This window comes from Camelus bactrianus, chromosome 14, assembly GCF_048773025.1.
Source record: "Camelus bactrianus isolate YW-2024 breed Bactrian camel chromosome 14, ASM4877302v1, whole genome shotgun sequence".
Lineage (NCBI taxonomy): Eukaryota > Metazoa > Chordata > Mammalia > Artiodactyla > Camelidae > Camelus > Camelus bactrianus.
The window spans coordinates 17,548,997-17,571,683 of NC_133552.1; the positions used below are offsets into that span (position 1 = coordinate 17,548,997).

The window sequence follows — 22,687 nt, forward strand, 5'->3', positions numbered from 1 at the left end:
ATACAGAAGCGACCTATTTTTAAATAGATCACTATAAAATATTTGACATGTGTAATGTGTAAGCATATAGTAAAAGCACTGTGTTAACATATAGAGAACTTCACAGATACATAAGAGAAAGATAATCCACTTGAAAACTGGACAGAAGATCCCAAAATTGGATACATAATTCATAGAGGAAGTAGAAATGGCCAATTAGTGCTCAGCCTTACTACAGGGGAATGCCAGTGAAAATAGAGAGCATTCTTCACCCATCAGATTGGTAGAAATGAAAAAACTAGTATTCTGAAGGAAGTTTACATTGGTCAGGCTGTTTTGGAGTGTAGTTTGGCAATATTAAAAATAAAAATTATGCTTATCTTAGATCCATCAAATCTAGTTTGAGAAATCTGTTCTAAAAAAATACTTGCACTTGTGAAACAAGGTAGGTATCAAAATGTTAATCGAAATCTTGTTTATAACAGCAAAATATTGAAAACAAACTAAATGTCTTGTCAGAAGGAAAATGATTAAATAAACTGTGATATGTTCGTATCATGAAATGCTTTGCAGATGTTAAAAGAAGGTGTTTGACCTTTATGTATGACATGGAAAAAAATCTTTCTATAAGGCAGTGTGTGTAGAAGAGTATAAATAGAAAGGCTTATGTTTATGTCTATGATTACTTGCATACAATAGATTGGTAGAAGTAAAGTTGTTGTATTAAAGGGTATGAATGTTCTTAAGGCTTTTACCCATATTGCCAAATTATTTTCCAGGCTAGATGTACAGTTTATGTTGCTACCTCCAGAGAATGAACATTCCTTTTATCTGTACCTTTGCCAGTACCAAATATTATAATTAGGGGGGAAATGGCTCTTTAATGCATGAAGAAGTCTTATTTATAAACAATTTGCATTCCTTTCTTTTTGTGAATTGCCTGTTCATGTCTTCTGTCCATTTTTCTTTTAATCAGTAAGAATTCTTTCTATGTACAGAGTGTCAACGTTATATACTACATATGCTTTTGGTATATATTCTTTAAAAATCTCTGCCTAGTTAAATGTGCTGTTCTAATTGAATATTTTCCTGATGACTTAGAATCATCTATATGAATCAGTTGTTCTAATTGTAATTATAACCTTAAGCTATAAAATATGAGCAGTATTTTCAAAATTTATTAAATGATTTCAGACTGTTTTTGAGTTCCATCCTAATATTTTGTGCTTTCGAATTTCTCTTCTTTTGTCAGACCATCAGGTGCAGTGTGCCTACTTCATAGTATATCTCTTATAGGCTAGGAAAACATCTTACTTTTGATTGTAATAGATAAAATTAGAATAAATACTTTCTGAGTAAAGACTTGAGAGCTTTTCCTGTAAGCAAAATATATTAACTACAGTACATTGGCTTTGACATATATTTTAACTGCTCAGGCCTACCCCTATCCCCACCCCTCCTTGGTTGGGTGGTCAGGAATTGAAGATTGAAAGCCAATTTCTCATTTTTCACATGTGTTCTGTATGGGTGATACTTCCAGATAGCAGTTTTTAGATGAGCAGAACATTATTAATAATACCTTCAGAAACACTGCAAATCATTCTTCTTAATTAATTACTCTTTCTTTTGTCTTACCTTAGTATTTAGTAATGAAATTTTATGTTAGTGATTTTTTTCATTGAAGTATTACTGATATACAATGTTGCATTAGTTTCTGGTGCACAGCATAGTGATTCAGTTATACATATGTGTGTGAGCATATATTCTTTTCCATTATAGGTTATTACAAGTTATTGAATATAGTTCCCTGTGCTATTATCTGTTAATGATTTAAGAACACAATCAAACCAGGTCATTATTTATTCACTGATGTAAAATGTCTCAGTGGAGTACAAAATAGCAACTAGAGATACCCATTATTCATTTAATTAAATTCAGCATCTTTAGCATTTTATCCGATAAAAACTGTGTGCCTATAAATATTTAGTAATTGCTTTCTGACTGAAAAGTATGATTTAGTCTGTATTATATATTTACTGAGAAATTGTCATCAGACACCAAAGTAAGGTGAATAATCAAGATTTGGACACAGATAATGGATATATAATTATCCTCTCAGTCCCCAAAAATGAATGGTTTGCATTCTAATGTATTTTACCTATAAGTCAGTGATGTTCTTTTGTATGTGTGTGCTTTAAGCAATCAAGTAGAACTCCTTCTTTTTTTGTGCTTCATTTTATTTCTTTTCCCCAAGTTAAGAAATGATGATCTTAAATGCTAAAAGTATGGCTTGAGAACGGACCTCAGTTTGTAATCAGTCAGGCCCAGTGTGGTCATGTGTTAAGACAGAAGTCAGTGCAACAGGTTTCTTGGCATTAATAGCAAATAAAATGACAGTTCCAGTAGGCACTGAAAACTTCTACATATTGTAATGAAATACCTCTGCACACCACTCTTCCTGTTTTTTCCCCCTTAACCAACGTTCAGGTTCTTTTCATTAGAAAAGATGAATAAAAATAGATACATAATATCAGGTCCATTGAAGAGATGAACAATTCTAATCTAAGGAACTAGTGAAAATGTTATAGATCCTTCAGAAATTAGCTTATGTACACATTAACATTAAAATTATTTTTAGATACAGATCAGTTATGATGTTAATTAAAAAAACTATGGAACCAATGTTGTACACCCAATGTAACCTTAATACTAATGAGTCTAAGAAAATCAAGAAGATAATGAATCCATCATATGCAGCATGAAATATTGAAGGCTTTGGTATCTTTAATGCTTAGAATTTATAGCTGAGTGTTTTAATTGTATCTTTTAAAAATTTCATCTGCAAAAAAAAGAATTTGTGATTAATTATGACTGGATTAAGAACTACATATATATTATACTTTAAAAAAGAGAAAATAATGACAGCACTAAATGCTGGCAAGGATGCAAAAACCTGGATTTCTTACACATTGCTCGTAGGAATGTCAAATGGTAAAAATGCTCTGGAAAATAGTTTGCAGTTTCTTAAACAAACATACATTTACTGTATGACCTAGCAGTTTCACTCCTGGGCATTTGTCCCAGATAAATTAAAACTTACGTCTGTGGGAAAAAAAAATCCATTCCTAACTGAAAACTCAATCCCCAAACAACCCAGAAACATTCACAGAAAACTCAGGAACCTAAAAAATGTTTGGCTTTTCATAAAGAAATTAGCCATATCTATTTTAGTTCTTTGTAGCATATGTTTCTTTTATCTTTTAGAAGTATGTTATTCTAATTAAAGAATCTGCCATTTTAATTTGTATAAAAATAGTCAAAAATTTTCCTCTAATTTTTAATATAGATAATTAGGGTAGTTTCTGACAAGTAAAAGTAATTAAGTTTTTATTTTAAAGATTCTGACAATGGAGATATTAATTATGATTATGTTCATGAGTTGTCGTTGGAAATGAAGCGTCAAAAGATACAGAGGGAATTAATGAAGCTGGAACAAGAAAACATGGAGAAAAGAGAAGAAATTATTATTAAAAAGGAGGTATGCTATTTATTGAAATATTTTAGTAGTTAACAACATGGATATTGAGCAGAGAACTCATGAGCTGCTTGCTAGGATGTTGATACGTGGTCAACTTACTGCATATTAGTCACTTCATATATGTTAATCATTTAATCTTCACGTTACTCTGTTAGATAAATAGGACATATTTTTGTTATTCAACAGGTAAATAAAACAGATTCTGTTGCTTAGAGTCACTAGTTAATGTAAAATGGGTCTTGAATCTATGTATATCTGGTTTTTAGGCCCATGCTATTTCTAGAACACTTGTTTCTTAAGAGTAGAAAGAGATAAAATTTATTGGAATATAATTTATGATTTTTCTGAGGAGAGTTTGAAATTTTATAATTTTAGTTTGCTTTATTGATATTAGTATTATGTGAGGGCAGTTAATTAGCATATGGGTTAACAGCATAGATTCAGGAGTCAGACTAATATAAATATGTGGTGGCTATCATAACACTATTTCATTTGAAGTTTGGTATGATTTCAAAACATATGCTTTGTTGTCTGATTATAGCAAACATGATTGAAAGTGTTTCTGAATTAACTTATTGAATTCTTTTGGAAGGTTTCACCAGAAGTGATTAGATCAAAGTTATCTCCATCACCTTCTCTAAGAAAGTCTAGCAAATCTCCAAAGCGAAAATCAAGCCCTAAGTCATCATCTTCAACTAGCAAGAAAGACAGGAAGGCAACTGCAATATCCTCTCCCTTGTTGGACCAGCAGAGGTTAGTAGGGTAATAAATAGTGCCAGGACGAAATAGCTTTTATGAAGTGATATTCAAAAGAATTACTTAATAGATCCCATGAAGATACTTTTAATACATTAAGTATTTAATGTAAACTTTTTTTTTCCTAATAGAGAAAAAGTGTAACTAGTTTCCATTTAAAAGAAAATAAAGAGAACAATGAAACAAAGGTCTCTGTCACATATATATATGCTTCAGAGCTTTTTATTTTTAAAGAGATAAACAGCAGCTGTATTTCCTGTCCTTCCCTCTTGAATTTGGTATTTATGATACTTGTGCATGTGTGTTTATACTTTCATAATATATATTATTTTACAATGTATAGTATCATTTTCATCTGTTTACTCTTAATATAGATATAGCTTTCCTTCTATAGCTTATTTTTTCACTTGACATTTTTTACATTTGTCTATATTGACATATGTACCTATATTTCTTTCATATTATATATTCATCTACTTTGCTGTTCTTGAACATTTAAATTGTTTCCAGTTTTTATCTGTTACAGGTTATGTACAGTGAACATTGTTCTTGTCTCCTTGTATACATGATCAAGAGATTAAATTCTTTATGATGTATATGAATCAGTATGAATATATTATTTAGAATTATTGTAGTGGCCAATTGAAAGACTAAAAATAGAAATAAATTACATCAAGGGATTGAGAATAAGGCAGGAGACACCTTTTTATTTAATGTCACTCTGGACTACTTAAATTTTATTTTAATAAAGGGCATACACTAATTTTACTTAAGAAAAAGGCTAAACTGAAAACCTCTTCCCAGTAATTGACCTGTTGGCAAACACTTGTCTATTTGAACCCATAATGATACTCATATTTGTCTCCTAGACTCCATTTGCTTTTTGCCTAGATTATTATATTATTATATCATTTACTTTACCTAGTGTTCACTTCCCCACACATATAAAGATCTTCTTTCAGCTGCCCTAACCCTTTACTTTACAGAACAATTCCAATTAATTTATTACACCAGTGAAAAACTCAGTAGCTTTCCATTCTGTTGACTGAAATTCAGATTTTTCTTAAGAATGACATTCATACTTTGGTCTTTTCAGTCTTCTCCATATTTTTGTCCAATCTTCCTCCTATATTCATCCACCTTCAGTCCTTCAGTTTCTAGCTCTAGTTTTCCCATTTCTCCTTACTGAACCTAATTTCTGTTCCCTTTGTATATCTATCAGATTTTATTTACACCTCTCATTTAATACTAATTGCTGTTTGCATTATGTTTTAGCTGTGGCATACATATTTTACAGCCTCTATTAAATTTAAGCTCCTTGAAGATTGGGATCTTGATGGTTCACTGTTCTGTCTCTTCACAGCACCTATTTTGCAAGGAGACTTGACTCTCTCCTTTGCTCTTGGGGTTGAGTAAAAGGATATGAAAGAAATTAAAGCTATAGAGTGATGCAATTCACCTCACTTCCTTGTTATCCTTTGACTAACAAATTATATAACTGTCCCTCAGTTCCACTCATTTCCCCCCAAAAACCCAGCATATGAGAAATACTCCTTTTCATTTTCTTATCCTTTCTGTTTATAAAATCTTCAAAATTTAATCTCTTCATAGACAGTTTTGATAACTGTTTAGATGGTTGGTTTTATACTGTTCTATTTTCATGTAGTTGTCTCTTAGTGCTTTATTCGTAACTCACTTATTCTTTAATGAATATTGAGCATGAATAATTGTTCCCATTGATTTAACTACTATATTTCCTGTATCATAAAGTATTGACTTTAAGATGAACCATTAATTTAATAATAACAGAAAGACTTGGAAAACAGTACTTTCAAGGTACAAAGAAAATATTGAATATAGCATTTCTATGGTCATGCAGGTTTTATTGCCTAGAGTGTGTCAGATCAACTTTTAGTTGCATCGTGGATCATAGTATAGACTGAAGACATTCAACAAGTAATGATTAGAATTTCAGTTAAAATTCAGTGGAATATTGCGACCAATGCTAGTAAATCATCTGAGTTGACAATCAGATAAATTCCTTGGTCTTAAGTGGTTATCATATTGAGGAGGCAGAGATAATCACAGACAAATTAAACTTACACTTCTCCCTGAAAGTTGGCAATTTTATTTGACATTCATTGTAGGAGATAACTATAACCTGATTAGTAAGCATTACGCTGATCTGTGAGATAGTGTGGCTTAGAATCAGCAAATGTATTATTGATTCTGTTCATCTGTATTGTTTCTTAGTTTTTATTAAATAAATTTTTCTTTATAGTTTTTTTGTCCAGAGACTTGTGAAGTATGTCAAAAACTGTTCAAAAGAAATAGTTTTGGGGTGAGAGAGAAAAAGGCTCTAAAATTGATAGAAGTAGATAATTGATCTCTGTGCCACAAATAGGAAGTGGGCACTGTGCCACTAAAGAATAGTCAGTTGATTTAAAGTTGAAAGACCTTGTTGACTTCAGAATGCACAAAACCTATTCCGGGCGATTCAGTTGGAAGGCACTTGCAAACCCTATGTATGTAACACAATTGTGTTTTCCAACCACATATATTTTTGAAGATATTTGAAGAAATTGTGCACTTTAGTGAGTATACTGGCATAATCCTAGTTGTTATAATAGCTTACTCCCAGAATGTGAATTTAACACAGCAGAAGTTTTTTTCTCACTCAAATAAGAAATGGGTGTTTCTGATTAATAATAGGTGGCTCTCCTATATGTGAAGATTCAGTAACTAGGCTCCTTCTGAACGTGACTCTACTTTCTTGGGTTTTTGTGGACACTGAAAAGTGGCATGTGCAAACAAAAAATTTAGAGTGTTGCATTTATTTAGCTATGTAGTTTTAAGTGAATATTTACTAACAATGCTTAGAATTTCATTGATAGATGATGTAATTGTTCTTTGTAATGCTGAAAACGTGGAAGTCACCTAAAAAACTTATCAATGTGAAATTACTTAAAAGAAGTGTCGGAGCATATATCTACTGAAAGAAATTCTGTACAGTCCATAAGAATAATTTATTGAAATTCACTGTTATAGAAAGATACCTATGCTATACTTCGTACAAAAAATTTTACAAAACTTGGTATTATGATTGTACATGTGGGGTGGGGAGAAAGGAAAGAGGAAAGAGGCATGGAAAATGTATGGACATACATCGAAGGTAGTGGAATCCAAGCTATCCTTGGATAGTGGAATTATAGATGAGTTTTACTTTTCCATCTACTTTTCTATATAAGCTTTAAAAAAAAAAAAGAAAGTTCAGTTCTTGTAGTTGTTTTATTTTATAGTTTCTTTTCTGGAAGAATCTCTACTCCACCTCCATTTTTTTTCTCAGAAATCTACCCTTTAAAATTATATAATAAGCAACGTTAACAAAATGAGTAGCAAGTAAATCTTTCCTCATTTCTGTGTTTTTTTTTTTTTTCTGGATATTGATTACTAGTATACAGAATAGTAAAAGGCAAGTTATTGAAAGGGAGGCTACCATTTTTTAAAAGTGCTTTGTTAAAATGAAAAAAAAATCCATTTGACCTTCTAAAAGTACCTGGGCTTCTGATGATTTGTATTACCTTCAGGAATTCAAAAAGCAACCAAACTAAGAAGAAAGGACCTCGTACTCCTAGCCCACCCCCTCCTATACAGGAAGATATCGCTCTGGCTAAAAAATACAAAGAAAAATATAAAGTAAAAGACAGGATAGAAGAGAAACCAAGAGACGGAAAAGACAGAGGACGAGATTTTGAAAGACAAAGAGAAAAAAGAGAAAAGCCAAGGTAAGTAGGACTGTATATTTTTAATCATCTTACTTTCTTAGAATCTGAAATATTATCAGAAGCTTTTAGGCATTAATACAATGGATTCTTTTTTTTAGTGTTTATAACTATGTACATTTAACAACTACCATGTTGAATTATGGTTACTTAATAAACATTAATATGTTTATTAAACATAACAAATCATTATGATTAAAAAAAATTCCCAATTTTAACCATTTTTAAATGTACAATTCAGTAGTGTTAAGTATATTCAGTGTAATGAAACAGATCTCCGGAACTTTTTCATCTTTCAAATCTGAAACTCTATACCTCTTAAACAACTCCTTTTCACTCCCCCACTTAGCCCCCAGCTCCCCAACCCCTTATAACCACCGTTCTACTTTCTATTTCTATGAATTTGACTACTTTAGATAGCTCATATAAATGGAATCATTTTGTCTTTTTGTGACTGGCTTATTTCACTTAGCATAAGGTCTTCAAGGTTCATCCATGTTGTAGCATATAACAGGATTGCTTTCCTTTTTAGTGCTGAATGATACTCCATTGTCTGTATGCCACATTTTTTATCCATTCATTTGTCAATAAACATGTGGGTTGCTTCCACTTCTTGGCTATTGTGAATAGTGCTGTTAGGAACATGGATATGCAAATATCTCTTCAAGACCTTTCTTTCAATTCTTTTGGAATTATACTCAGAAGTGGGATTGCTGGCTCACATGGTATTTTAATTTTTAATTTTTTGCAAATCTTTTATACTTTTTTCCATATCATCTACTCCATTTTATAGTCCCACTAACAGTGTACAAGACTTCCAGTTTCTCTGTACCTTCACCAACACTTGTTATTTTCTGTATTTTGATACTGTGTTCTTGATTTGCATTTTGCTGTGAGATGATAACTGTGGTTTTGATTTACATTTCACTGATTGGGGATCTTGAGCATCTTTTCATATGCAAAAGCAGTGGCCATTTGTATATCATCTTTGAAGTGATGTCTGTTTAAGTCCTTTACACAGTTTATATTGACTTAATTTGATTTTTGTTGTTGAATTGTAGAAATCCATTGTATATTCTGGATGTTAACCCCTTATCAGATTTGCAAATATTTTCTCCCTTTTTGTAGGTGGCATTGAATTTCACTCTATTGATGGTGTTTTTTGATGCACAAAAGTTTTTAAAGTATGATGTAGTCCCATTTATCAATTTTGGTTTTGTTGCCTGCACTTTTTGTGTCATAACCAAGAAATCATTGCCAACTCTACTGTTAATGAAGATTTTTCCCCTGTGTTTTCTTATAAGAGTTTTATAGTTTTAGAACTTAAATTTAAGTCTTTAATCACTTTAAAAAATTTTTTTTGCATTTTTTAATTGAGTTATAGTCAGTTTACAATGTTATGTCAATTTCTGGTGTACAGCACAATTTTTCAGTCATACATGAATATACATGTATTCATTTTCATATTCATTTTTACCATGGGCTGCTACAAGATCTTGAATATATTTCCCTGTGCTATACAGTATAAACTTGTTCACCTATTCTATATATACCTGTCAGTATCTACAAATATCAAACTCCCAGTCTATCCCTTCCCACTCCTCTCACCCCTGGCAACCACAAGTTTGTATTCTATGTCTGTGTGTCTTTTTCTGTTTTATATTTAAGTTCATTTAGTTCATTTGTCTTCTTCTTCTTTTATTTATTTATTTTTTAGATTGCACATATGAGTGATATCATATGGTATTTTTTTTTTCTCTTTCTGGCTTTCTTCATTTAGAATGACATTCTCCAGGGACATCCATGTTGCTGCAAATGGCATTATGTTGTCATTTTTTGTCGCTGAATAGTATTTCATTGTATAAATATACCACAATGTCTTTATCCAGTCATCTGTCAATGGACATTTAGGTTGTTTCCATGTCTTGGCTATTGTAAATAGTGCTACTATGAACATTGAGGTGCGGGTGTCTTCTTGAATTAGGATTCCTTCTGGATATATGTCCAGGAGCGGGATTGCTGGGTCATATGGTAAGTCTTTTGAGGAATCTCCATACTATTTTCCACAATGGCTGCACCCCATCACACTGCATTCCCATCAACAGTGTTGGAGGGTTCCCTTTTCTTCATACCCTCTCCAGCATTGCTTATTTGTGGACTTTTGAATGATGGCCATTCTGACTGGTGTGAGGTGATACCTCATTGTAGTTTTGATTTTCATTTCTCTGATAATTAGTGATGTTGAGCATTTTTTCATGTGCCTATTGGTCATTCATATGTCTTTATTGGAAAATTTCTTATTTAGGTCTTCTGCCCACTTTTAGATCAGGTTGTTTGTTTTTTTCTTATTAAGTCATATGAGCTATTTATATATTCTGGAGATCAAGCCCTTGTGAGTTTCATCTTTTGCAAGTATTTTCTCCCATTCCATAGGTTGTCATTTTGTTTTGCTTATGGTTTCCTTTGCTATGCAAAAACTTCTAAGTTTAATTAGGTCCCATTTGTTTATTTTTGCTTTTATTTCTATTTCTTGGGTAGACCACCCTAGGAGAACATTGCTGAGATGTATGTGAGATAATGAAGAACTTCACAGACAAGGAAAACTAAAAGAATTTTGCAACACTAAACCTATGCTAAAAGAAATATTAAAAGGTCTACCCTAAATAAAAAAGGAGCAGGATGCTACAGAAAGGAGAAAACCATAATTGAAAAGGCGATAACTACCATGAATTGCAACAGAATAAACATGAAATTGTAAAAGAGAACATCTAAATCATTAAGGGTGGGAGAGGGGAGCAAGAAAATACGGAGTTTTTTTTTTTCTTTTTTATAATTTTTTGTTCTCAGTAGGATGGTTTTGAGCTTATATTTACTAGCTGTTTAAAACAAACAATAATAATAATGGGTTAATACATGTACAAAACAGGGTAGCCACAAGCCATAAAATTAAAATAGTCACAAAAATTAATCCCTTTTTAGTTGATTTTTTGTATATGTTTTAAGATAAGGGTCCAAGTTCATTTTTTGCATGTAGAACACTAGTTTTCCCAGCACCATCTTTTGAAGGAACTCTCCCCCTTGAGTGGTCTTTTGGCACCCTTGTTGAAGGTCATTTGACCATATATGCAAGGATTTATTTGGGGGCTCAAACACTTACTCCATTGGTCTATTTGTCTGTCTTTCTGCTGATACCACACTGCTTTTGTAATTGTAGCTTTGTAATATGTTTTGAAATCAGGAAGTGTGAGTCTTCTAACTTTGTTAGTACTTTTTGAAATTATTTTGGCCATTTGGAATCCCTTGAAATTCCATATAAAGTTTGTTGAGTGTATTATCGTGAGAAAGTGTTGAGTTTTGTCAAATGTTTTTTCTGCATCTGTTGAGATAATTACATGGTTCCCCCCCTCCTTCATTCTGTTAATATGGTGTAGTACATTGGTTGATTTTCCAGTGCTTAAACCACCCTTGCATCCCAGAAATATATTCTGCTTGGTCATGTATATAATCCTTTTAACATATTGAATTTGATTTGCTAGTACTTTGTTGAGGATCCTGGAGAATGTTCAGAGTGCACTTGAGAAGAATGTATATTCTACTATGGTTGGGTGGAGTGTTCTGTACATGTTTGTTAGGTCCATTTACCCTGTGGTGTTGTTCAGTCCTGTATTTCCTTGTTCTTTTATCTGTTAACAAACATTAGCTTTTTTAGATAAATGAAATTATAAAAAAGATCTGACTGGAGAGAGTGCAGAGAGTCCTTTGAAAATTTATTCACTTTGAAATTTAGTAATTGTTTTAAAATTTAGAATTTAGATCACTCAATTGACTACTTAGAGTCTCTGTGTTTTAATTTTTTCTCATAAACCAGTTTTTCTGTATTCTAGAGATAGTTTCTTAAAGGTCTCTTTTTGAAACTGACAAATTATGAGCTCTTGATTTTTAAAATGCATTTATTTAATGCCTTTTAAGAACAAACTTTTTATAAAAATCAACATGCAGGTAATATTTCTTCAGTTCACAAGATTTACGAAATTCTTACAGATTTGATAGGGTATTTTCCCTTGTTCTTTTTTATTAGTTTTTAAAATATATTCTTTCATAAAATTAATGTTTTCTCAAGAAAAAAACTGACTTTTTGGAGGGCTCTCAATCTTTTTTCTTTTTGAGTTATAGTGTAATAGAAAATGCACAAGCCTTGAAGTTACTCAATAGGAATTTGTATTTTGGCTCTGCCAGTTACTTGATGTGAGACCTTGAATAAATTGTTTTCTCTGAGCTTGTATTTCTTCAGCTGTAAAATATACATGATACTGCCTCATTGGGTTGAGGTGAGGATTAAATGAAATACTGCTTTAAAAAATGAGCAAAGTGCTCAGTAAATACACTCTTTATCTTCCTATTTTAGTAATAAATTATAGCATAGTGATATTTAAAAATGCCTTTCCATTTGCAGATTTTCACTTGCGCTGCATAGTTGTAGAATGTAGCCATAAAGATACTTAGTTTTTTCTAACTTTTCTTCTCTGATACTTACATAGCAGTTAGTAGTAAGGACTCAGTTTAGGAGGCTTAAGTACATAAGGCAATAGTGCCCATACTTTTCTGCACGTTGGAATCACCTGAGAGTCTCTAAAAAATATCGATGCCTGATGCTAGTCCCCACGTATTCCGATTTAATTACTATGGGGAGCAACGTTGGTGTCCAGATTTTTAAAAGCTCACTGGGTGATTCTAGTGTTAGCAGGGTTTGGGAACCATAAATTGAGATTTATTCTTTCATTTAAAGAAACTCAGTGGGAGGCCATCCAAGACTGATAGATACACTCTTCCACAAAGTCACTGAAGATCCAGCCATTCTCTTTCTTCCTTGTGAGTGCTTCCTTTTTCAGGGTTATCTCTGGTTGACTCTGACGGCTGATGCTGTAGCCTTTACATTCATATTCCAGGCAGCAGAAAAAATGAAGGGAAAGAAGCCTAATCTTCCTGAAAGTCTCACGCACTCACTATTTCCTGTTACATCTTATTGGCCAGAATTTAGTCACATGGCTACATTTAGCTATGAGGGAGTCTTGGAAATGTATTCTTAGCTGGGCATATAACTGACCCAAATAAAATTGGGGTTACTAAGGAGCAAGAAGAAGGACAGGTGTTGGGATAAGTTATTGCAGTTTCTGCTATGCTTGCAAGATGCCATTTCTGTTCGTTATTAAGTAATGAGATTATCAGAGTGAAAGTAGTGTTATCTGGCACTTTATGTGGAAAACTCTGTGAACTGGTGTTGGTAGTATCATTCAGGATGAATTATCTACCTACTAAGAGTTAATATAGCTTTATAATACATAAATTCAATGAAACTTGGTCTTTTCCCCAAAAAAGATTTTGGTGATAAGCTTAGCCCTCTCTTTGTCTTGATAAGAAATTATCTTCTATAACTTATTTAGATGAATTAATTTTTCCCCCTCTCCCCTCTGTGGTGACTTAGAAGAACCAGAATGATTCTATCAGTGGTTGCTAGGATCTAGCAACATTGTGTCTTATTGGAACAATAAGAATGGTTGACTGGAGCATCCATAATTCTTGAACATATTTTCCTAAGATAAACTTTTATCTTATTGAATCCAGTGGGTTTGTTTTTGAAAATGACATGTAAATAAGATAGAAATTAGTTAAATGTTCTTGCTGATTTACATTATAAGAAGTCTTTATTCTTCTCTAATGGTTCTTGTGCTCTTGTTTTGCTATTTTAACCCGAAATCTGTGAGAGGTGATTCTTAACTAATGTCACCTGGGTAGTCCACCATTGAAACGGTAACACATTTTGTATTATGAGGAATTGAATATTACAGTTGATTCTTCATTTTCTATTTTTTCTCCCTGGCTGTCTCTACCAGGAGCAGTAAGATACGCCTAGGGCTCACTTGTTGCTCAGTATACAGAAAGATCTGAACTTCGTTTATTTCTTTTGTCTGAGGAAATGAAGAAGCAGAGTACTGAAGGGCTGCATGGGTACCTGACTTGTACTAGAATTCTAAAGCCATATTTGACAAGGTTGAAAGGAACATTTTGCTTTAGGACGATTTGATTTAATTTCCAGGTTTTTTTTTTCTTTTTTAAGGCAAGGTCGTTAATTTACCTCCATTACTGTGAATAAGGAATTTATTTGTCACATTTTTTTTTGCTGTGAGTTACAAGATCCTTGTATATATTTCCCTGTGCTATACAGTATAATCTTGTTTACCTATTCTGCGTATGTCTGTCAGTATCTACAAATTTTGAAATCCCAGTCTGTCCCTTCCCACCATCCGCCCCCTTGGCAACCACAAGTTTGTATTCTATGTCTGTGAGTCTCTTTCTGTTTTGTATTTATGTTCCATTTTTGTTTTTTTTTTTTTAGATTCCACATATGAGTGCTCTCATATGGTATTTTTCTTTCTCTTTCTGGCTTACTTCACTTAGAATGACATTCTCCAGGGACATCCATGTTGCTGCAAATGGTGTTATGTTGTCATTTTTATGGCTGAATAGTACTCCATTGTATAAATATACCACATCTTCATCTTCAATGAATATATGTATGTTCATGTATAGCTGAAAAATTGTGCTCTACACTGGAATTTGACACAACATTTTAAAATGACTATAACTCAATAAAAAATGTTAAAAAATTTATTCTGAAACCAAACAGTGTATTTAAGAATTTTTGTCACTGCTTTCAGATTCTGGGGTATGTAATTAAAGGTTAGTATCTAAATTCTTTTTGGAGAAAATTGCCCTTTAAAATTAATTTAGATGTTACAGTGGTCTTATTGGGAGTATTCTGGTTATCAGGATGTGCTATGCTTAAGTAAAAGTATGCTAATTCGTTTATTCAACAGTTACTGAATACCTAGTATGTAGTAGACACTGTCAAAAGTTGATGCAGCAGTGAACAAAAATGTCAAAAGCTTTGTTACTACAGGTGGAAGTAATATAATAATCATGTGTGTGTAAAATATCTTTTCCAAATATAGGTTTTTTCCCCCCTTTCTTCCAAGTAAAGGAAGACTTACTAGGCCTATTGGATATAGGGGATTGCTTACATTTCTTAAAGGATAGTTCCCAAATGCATATGCATATATGTGAGACCTTTGATGCAGCAAAGCCACACGATCCTATGACTTTTAAGTCCTTCTCCTTGTCTTCTGTGTCTCAGTTCTTCAGCCTTCTACCTCAGGGGCTGCTAATCTGGATTTTAGGGGTCTACAGATTTATTGGTTTGTGAATAAAATTTTACCTGTGTATGTTTTGATGAGAGGGAGAATGTCCATCACTTCCCAGAAAAATTCATGATTTCCCCACTCTCTAAAAATTTTTAAGGATTATTAGTCATTCTTTGGGCCTCTGCCACTAAACTGGCATCGAGGATTTGGGTACTTACCTCCCAGACCTTTGTTGACCTTGTCAACCTAGTTAAGAATATACTGTGTTCCCAGAATATTTGTTAATTTGAATAACACTAAATTCTGTCACATAGTTGCTTTTAAAGCGAATAGTTTGTAGGTCACAGTTCTTAAAGGAATTTTGTATCAGTGTTTTTCAGTGTGACTGGTAGACTTTACTCAGCAGTGATTTATTTATACAACATTGATCAAAACCTGAATATCACTTGTTTACCCTCCCCAAAGGCTTATAGATTTATTTTGTTACTCTGCTTTTAGAAAATTTAGCAATTTCTTATGATACTTTTAAAAATAAATTTTCCATGACTGTTCTGTACTGAAAACAGTAAAATCTTGATTACTTGGAACTCAACTTAACTAAATCATTTTTATTCTGCAATTTGTTGTAGAAGAGATATAGCTCACAGGAAGATTAAATTCAAGTTGGATATTTAGTCAGAAAATAACTTGTGAAAGAAATATTTTGTGTTGGTATTCCTAACAGACTATATCTAGATAATTCTAAACTGGGTATTTTCATCGATAGGCCAGTAGTATCTTCGTTACCAGTGAAAATCTATGTTCTGTGTTCTTTGCTGAGTCAGGAATGTGAACCGGTGTATTAGTGTAGTTTAGGGACAAGGGCTTAAGCAAACACAAAAACTGTTTGGATGGTAGTTAACCAGACAAGTTAGCTAACAGTTGCATATAGTTCATTCTGCTGGACATTTGGTTGAATATGAATTTATGATGGGTAATATGTTTTAATCAGAATACTAGGTTGCAGAATTTTGTGGTTTAATAAGATAGCATTAAGAGAATAGCAAGTTGTTTTTTAAAAAATAATTTTATTATACTTACCTGAATACTTCTGGATAGAAGTATAAATACCTGCTTGAGTCTTACCCAGATTTGAAGGACAGATGTGATCATTCAAAACTCGTTGACTTTGACATCAACTTGGTAGAGTAAGTGAATTACCACTAAATTGACAGTCTTATTTTCTTTCATATGTGATTGCACACCTCAAAATAATTAAAATTAGACTTTCAGACCTTTGATGAAGAGTATTACCTATTGGATTAATTCTTTGATTCATTCAGTATCTGTCACTCATACTCAAATACCATAACCTGTACTGGTAAGTCTCATTCTGTGCCACTAGTGACAGGGCAGAGGGGAATCGTGTGTGCACCACGCATGTGCACCATACATTTCTGTAACTGAATTGATAGTTTCTTGAGTAAATGTGTACTAGTGTTGCTCAGTTATGTATACAGGATGCAAAAATGTTACATTAACATTATTATTATTATTGAACATTTCACAGATATAAAAATAGACAAAATAGTAGAATGATCCTCATATCTGTATTGTTCCATCTATACCCCTCTCTACCTCCTGCTTTCCATGTTATTTTGAAGCAAATCCCAGGCATCTTATTTCATTTCATCCATATATAATTTTGTATATATCTCCAAAAGAGAAGAACACTTATAAAAATCTATAATTACTATACCTATAACACACCTAAAAGGAAAAAAGGAGAATAATGTAGTTTTTAAATACAAACTTTAAAAGCATGGATGAATTTGTAGTGTCTTTTATAGTATTTTCCCAGTTAGTGGACAGTAATACAAATAATATCGTGAAAGATATGCAGACCTTTTAATATTAAAATGAACCTTTGTATTCAGGTTGGGAATTGCTGATCTGAGGCATTGTCTTTTTCTGCATTTAATTGAGCCCTATCTATAGACCTCAAAAGTATTTTCATGTGAATTTTTTAAAATTTTATTTTGTTTTTTGAGGGGGAGGTAATTAGGTTACTTATTTACTTTTTAGAGGAGGATTGAACCCAGGACCTCCCGCATGCTTAGGCCGTGCTCTACCACTTGAGCTATATATACCCTCCCCTCCATATGAGTTCTAATTTATGCTAGGGGTGTAAAATTAAGGCACTTCTAAAGAGATTTGTAATATAGCTGAACATAACTATATAATATACTAAATTCATGGTAGACTTGTATTAAGAAGGAAATCATTTTATAAATATCAAAATAACTCAATTGCATGAGCCTGAGGGCTTTTACGTTTAGTCCAGTTGGTCAAGGCTTGGCTTTCTTTTGTAGGTGTGATATTGGGAAAATTTGTTGAACTCAGGAGAGAAGCTTCTGTTTTGCAGCCAGAATCTAGAGTGGTATTTATGTCCCTAAAAATTGTGCTCTTAACCCTTTGTGTAACGTGCTTAGTGGAATTAGAGACTTGAGAGGAAAATTGTTCTCAAGCAGTTTTGGAGGTGTTCAGTTACAGGAAGTGGTTGGGAAGTTTAGCCCTGTTCTAAGAATTGGTCCAATAAGAAATGCATAACAGGCATATAGAATCAAAAATTCAGTCCAGTAAAAATGTGGGGCTGTGTTGTATGTAGTGAGATTAATGAAATAACATACCCAGCTACCCTGTCAAAATCCATCTCTGTCTAGCTGTGGTTTGGTGCCATCTGGTGGTAATATTTTTAGTGACAGTTAAATAACCTGTGACTGGATAGGACTTCCAGGACAGTGGCAGGGATTTCAAGACTCTCACTTATTTGACACCTATTTTGTCGGCCTAAGCTGAAGAGATTTTGTGTTTGAGAAATTGGACTAGGGACTTGGGAAGCATTCTTCACCTTGCTTTTTCCCAAGACTGAATTGCTTGCTGTTTCATGGTGTGGGCTAGACCTCTCCTACATCTCCTTACCATCCTGTCCCATCCCATCCCAGGAGAAAGTAGTAACTTTAACTTGCTTTACCAGGTAGCAGATAGGAGCCAGTTGTCTTCATTTGTGTTAATGCTGGTGTGAATTGTTTCTGAGCTTTATTGCATTTGGAATACTGACCCTCCTACTCCTAGAGCTTAAAAGCAATCTCTCTGTGTGCCAGGGGTACTGGGTGTCTGTCTCTTCTGACGCTTCATCACAGTGGTACAGTTTTTAGCTCACTAAGTCATGTGATTAAATATGTAAGTCCTTGTAAGGCTCTTGAACCAGATCCTTAAAAGTTGTATTATTTAAATGATAAATAATTGTGGATTTGAATACCATTGAAGGATGTGCTGATGTAAGGGTTATCTTAACATTCTTTGTTCTTAAATTGAGATTCTTGAATTTAATTTATTTCTACATCAATGCAAAAATGAAATTGAACCAAAGTTGTTAGCACTTGGCTTAGATTTACTTGTATTATGTGAAACTTCTTATTAGTTTGCTTGAATCAGTCCTCTTTTTCAAGTACCACTTATTTATGGAGGAGACACCTTTCAGAAGATTGCCACAGACAGAAGAAGTATTCTGGTTTCCGTAGGTCGTTCAGTTAGAAATGATTCCCCTTCTGGGGAGTATTTATCACCTGCTGCAAAGGGACAGCAAGCTACTAGGTCTAAAACAAATCACCATGCAGAAGCATTTTCTTTCTCCATCTTACATATTTATTTAAGCAAGTAAGATATCACTAGGTTTTGAATGACACTTCCCTACCCAAAACTCTCCAGTGATTTCTTTTATACTTAGAATAAACATGAACTATATCATGACCTAGAAGACTCTATATCCTCTGTCTGCTTTCCTACCCTCTCGCATAAGACTTTTTATTCTCTCACAAATTGTAGTTACACTTGTCTTCTTTCTGTTCTTGTTGTGTATCACCATTCCCTCCTGCCTCCTTTGTGGTTACTGAGTCCTCAGCATGGAAAGCTCTTCCCTTGGATTTTCAGTTCTTGGCTCAAATATCATCTTCTCAGTAAAGACCCTTTCCTTACCAAGCAACCTATTGTAGTCCCCCTGATGTACTTTTTTATTTTGGGCCTAACAGTTTATATTCCATTACTCTTGTTTTATGGACTTCTGTGTTGCATGAATTAGCTGAAATTGGCTTTCTCTACTGTTGATGGGCTACTTCAGGACTCTTGCAATCAAGGCAGACTGATTTTCAGTCCTCTCTGTCTCAGATATTCTGAGTGTGAAGTGTGTATCATGTGTTACATTTTACCACTGAAAATAGAGTTGATTTTGATAGTGTCCATACCCGATTAGTTTTTTTAAAGTATGTTTTTTGCGTGATGATTTTAAAGGTTGAATTACAAATGTTATATTATGTAAGCGTATTTTCATATTTGAGAAATAGAAACCGTTTATCGAGAGAAAAATTGGTGTTACAAATTTTAAGAAAGTCCAGGGTAAACTTAATGATCTATAGGTGAAATTACTTGCATCTTGAATGAAAGGATCTTCGATTTTAAATTTCTTAACTTTTCATATTTCTTTCCAAAGTGAAATATACTCTGAATATTCTCATTCCACATCATATCCTAATTATGGCAGCATTAAAAAGCTTTTGATTGGAATCAAGTCAGGCTAAAGATCAGTTTTCCCTATGTTTTATAAATCACAGTGCCCTTGCTGACAGTATACAGATTTCTGTTTTAAGGTATTGAGGCTTCTCTTTGTGCAATAAGCTTTCCTTTGTTATTTGTTTTCCTTTAAAAAATTTATTTTTATTGAAGTATAGTCAGTTTAAAATGTAGCATCAATTTCTGGTGTACAACATAATGTTTCAGTCATACATATACATACATATACATACATATATTCCTTTTCATATTCTTTTTCATTATAGGTTACTACAAGATATTAAATATAGTTTCCTGTGCTATACAGTAGAAACTTGTTGTTTATCCATTTTATATATAGTAGTTAATGTCTGCAGATTTCGAACTCCCAATTTATCCCTTCCCACTCCCCCCCTCCGCCCCCCTGGTAACTGTCAGTTTGTTTTCTATGTCTGTGAGTCTGTTTCTGTTTTGTAAATAAATTCATTTGTGTTTTTGTTCTTGTTTTTTTTAGATTTTACATGTAAGTGATATCATATGGTATTTTTCTTTTTGTTTCTGGGTTATTTCACTTAGAATGACAGTCTCCAGGTCCATCCATGTTGTTGCAAAAGGCATTATTTTATTCTTTTTTATGGCTGAGTAGTATTCCATTGTATAAATACACCACAACTTCTTTATCCAGTCTTCTGTCGATGGACATTTAGGTTGTTTCCATGTCTTGGCTCTTGTAAATAGTGCAGCCATGAACATTGGGATACTTGTATCTTTTTGAATTAAAGTTCCCTCCAGATATATGCCCAGGAATGGGACTGCTGGATCACATGGTAAGTCTATTTTTAGTTTTTTTAAGGAATCTCCATACTGTTTTCCATAATGGCTGCACCAAACTATATTCCCACCAACATTCCCTTTTCTTCACATCCTCTCCAGAATTTATCATTTGTGGACTTTTAAATGACTGTTTGTTCTTTATTTGAATTCTGAATGTCAACTCTTTTTTCCCCTCAGATAGGAAACCAGCTAATTTTAGAGCATAAGACTAGTTAATCTGAAATTACTGCTATTCTAAGTAGAAATGTATTTTAATGTATCTCTGCAATAGTCTAGAAGCCTAAGTAATTTGGGTCAGATTTCAGGACAGTTTAATTATTTAGAGTCACACCTTCTATATGTGCAAGTGAATGTAGGTCTGGATCCAGTTAGGCTTACGTCCGTAATTTGATCTGTCTTGTTTTGGTAACAGATTCTCTTTCTCTTTTCACTATTCTGCAGTCTTTAGACTTTTAAAAGGATTGTAACAGAAGAAAATGTAAAGATGCTGTCTTCCTTAGTCAACTTGGACTGCTACTACAGAATATCATAGACTAGGTTGTTTAAATAACAGACATTTATTTCTCACAGGTCTAGCACCTGGGAAGCCCAGGGTCAAGGAGCCAGCAGATTTGGTTCCTGGTGAGGGTTCCCTTCTTGATTCATAGATGGCTGTCTTCCCACTGTGTCCTCTTAGAGGTGAGAGCTCTGGTCTCTTCCTCTTCCTGTAAGGACACTAATCCCATGATGGCAGCCCCACCCTCAAGACTTCACCTAAACCTAATTGAGCCCATAGGCCCCACCTTCAGACAGCCAGCGCCTCAACATATAAATTTGAGGGGACACAAACATCCATCCAGTAACAGATAATTAAATTAGCAATTAAACTTTTAATTTTTTTCCTTGAAGGATAGGTAGGAAGAAAAATATGGTTAAAATGCTGAAAATACAACTTGACAACACGTTGAAGCTCTGGCTTTAATATGATAATTTGGTTATCTAAGCTTGAACTGAAGTTTTTCTTCCATGCTATAGACACCAAATTTGAATAGATATGTGATTGGACTGTAATGTGTTTTTTAAAGATAGTATTATGAACTATTTTATTTAAGTTTTAGTGAACAGATTACCAAAGGGTATTGTAAACGTTCTTGAAACAATTTTGAGTATATCCCAGAAATAAACTCAAAACTAACCACATGTCAGTTCAGTGGAGAGCAACATTCTTTATTTTATAAATTTAAGTATTCCAACTTGACTAGAACCTAGTGAAATTAAAATGGGAAATCACCAAACAATAGTCAGATTAGAATTAGAATTTCTCAATCTTGTAATGATTTTTCTGTTCAGTGATTTGAATAGCCATTGATCATAAATGGTTTTCAAATTTAAGTAAGACTCATTGAGCATTTCTGCTCATATCTGTAAGTCAGTAAATTTCAACTTGGAGTCAAGTTATAGTGGTTTATGTCTTTTTTTTTTTTAATATGAGAAGGGAATAACAGTTTTTATTAAAAGCATGAAGGTTTTGTGGAATCACAGATAACTAGAATGTTTAGGTAAATGTGGTGTTCTAGTTAGCTGGCTTTTATTTTTACTGTTATCCAAAAGGTGTTTTCATTTACTTGCTTAATTTCTTGTTTTGCAAAATTCTTTCCAGTATGTTGGATCCCTTTCCTGATAGTAACATGTGTTTTATAGATTTAAAACTTTTACTGTTAGAAGTTCTAAGGCATCATTTATAAGCAGCATAGTTCAGGGCAGTGGTTCTCAACCAGCTTTGATTTCACCTCCCTGGGGACATTTGGAAATACCTAGAGTAATTTTTTATTGTCATGAATGGGGGCGGGAGGGAGATGGTACTAGCTGCTAGTGGGGAGAGGCCAGGAGTGCTGCTTAACACCCTACAATGTGCAGGGCCGCCCCTACCACAAAAGATTCATGAGTACAAAATGTCAGTAGTGCCAAGACTGAGAAATCCTGGCTTGGGATTAATAACGATTTTGCCAAAATTGCAGATCTTAAAAGACATT

At 33.3% G+C, this 22,687-nt stretch overlaps 1 protein-coding gene across 9 annotated transcripts in view; it reads left to right on the forward strand.

Annotated features, from left to right (window-relative positions):
• ZC3H13 (zinc finger CCCH-type containing 13) overlaps positions 1 to 22,687 on the forward strand; it is a 92,939-nt gene that overhangs the window by 32,324 nt on the left and 37,928 nt on the right. For all 9 annotated transcript variants that reach the window (XM_074378193.1, XM_074378194.1, XM_074378192.1 and 6 more), the window contains 3 exons: positions 3,378 to 3,517; positions 4,110 to 4,270; positions 7,861 to 8,058. In XM_074378193.1, the coding sequence (XP_074234294.1) occupies positions 3,378 to 3,517; positions 4,110 to 4,270; positions 7,861 to 8,058 (499 nt within the window). The remainder of the gene's footprint in view (positions 1 to 3,377; positions 3,518 to 4,109; positions 4,271 to 7,860; positions 8,059 to 22,687) is intronic.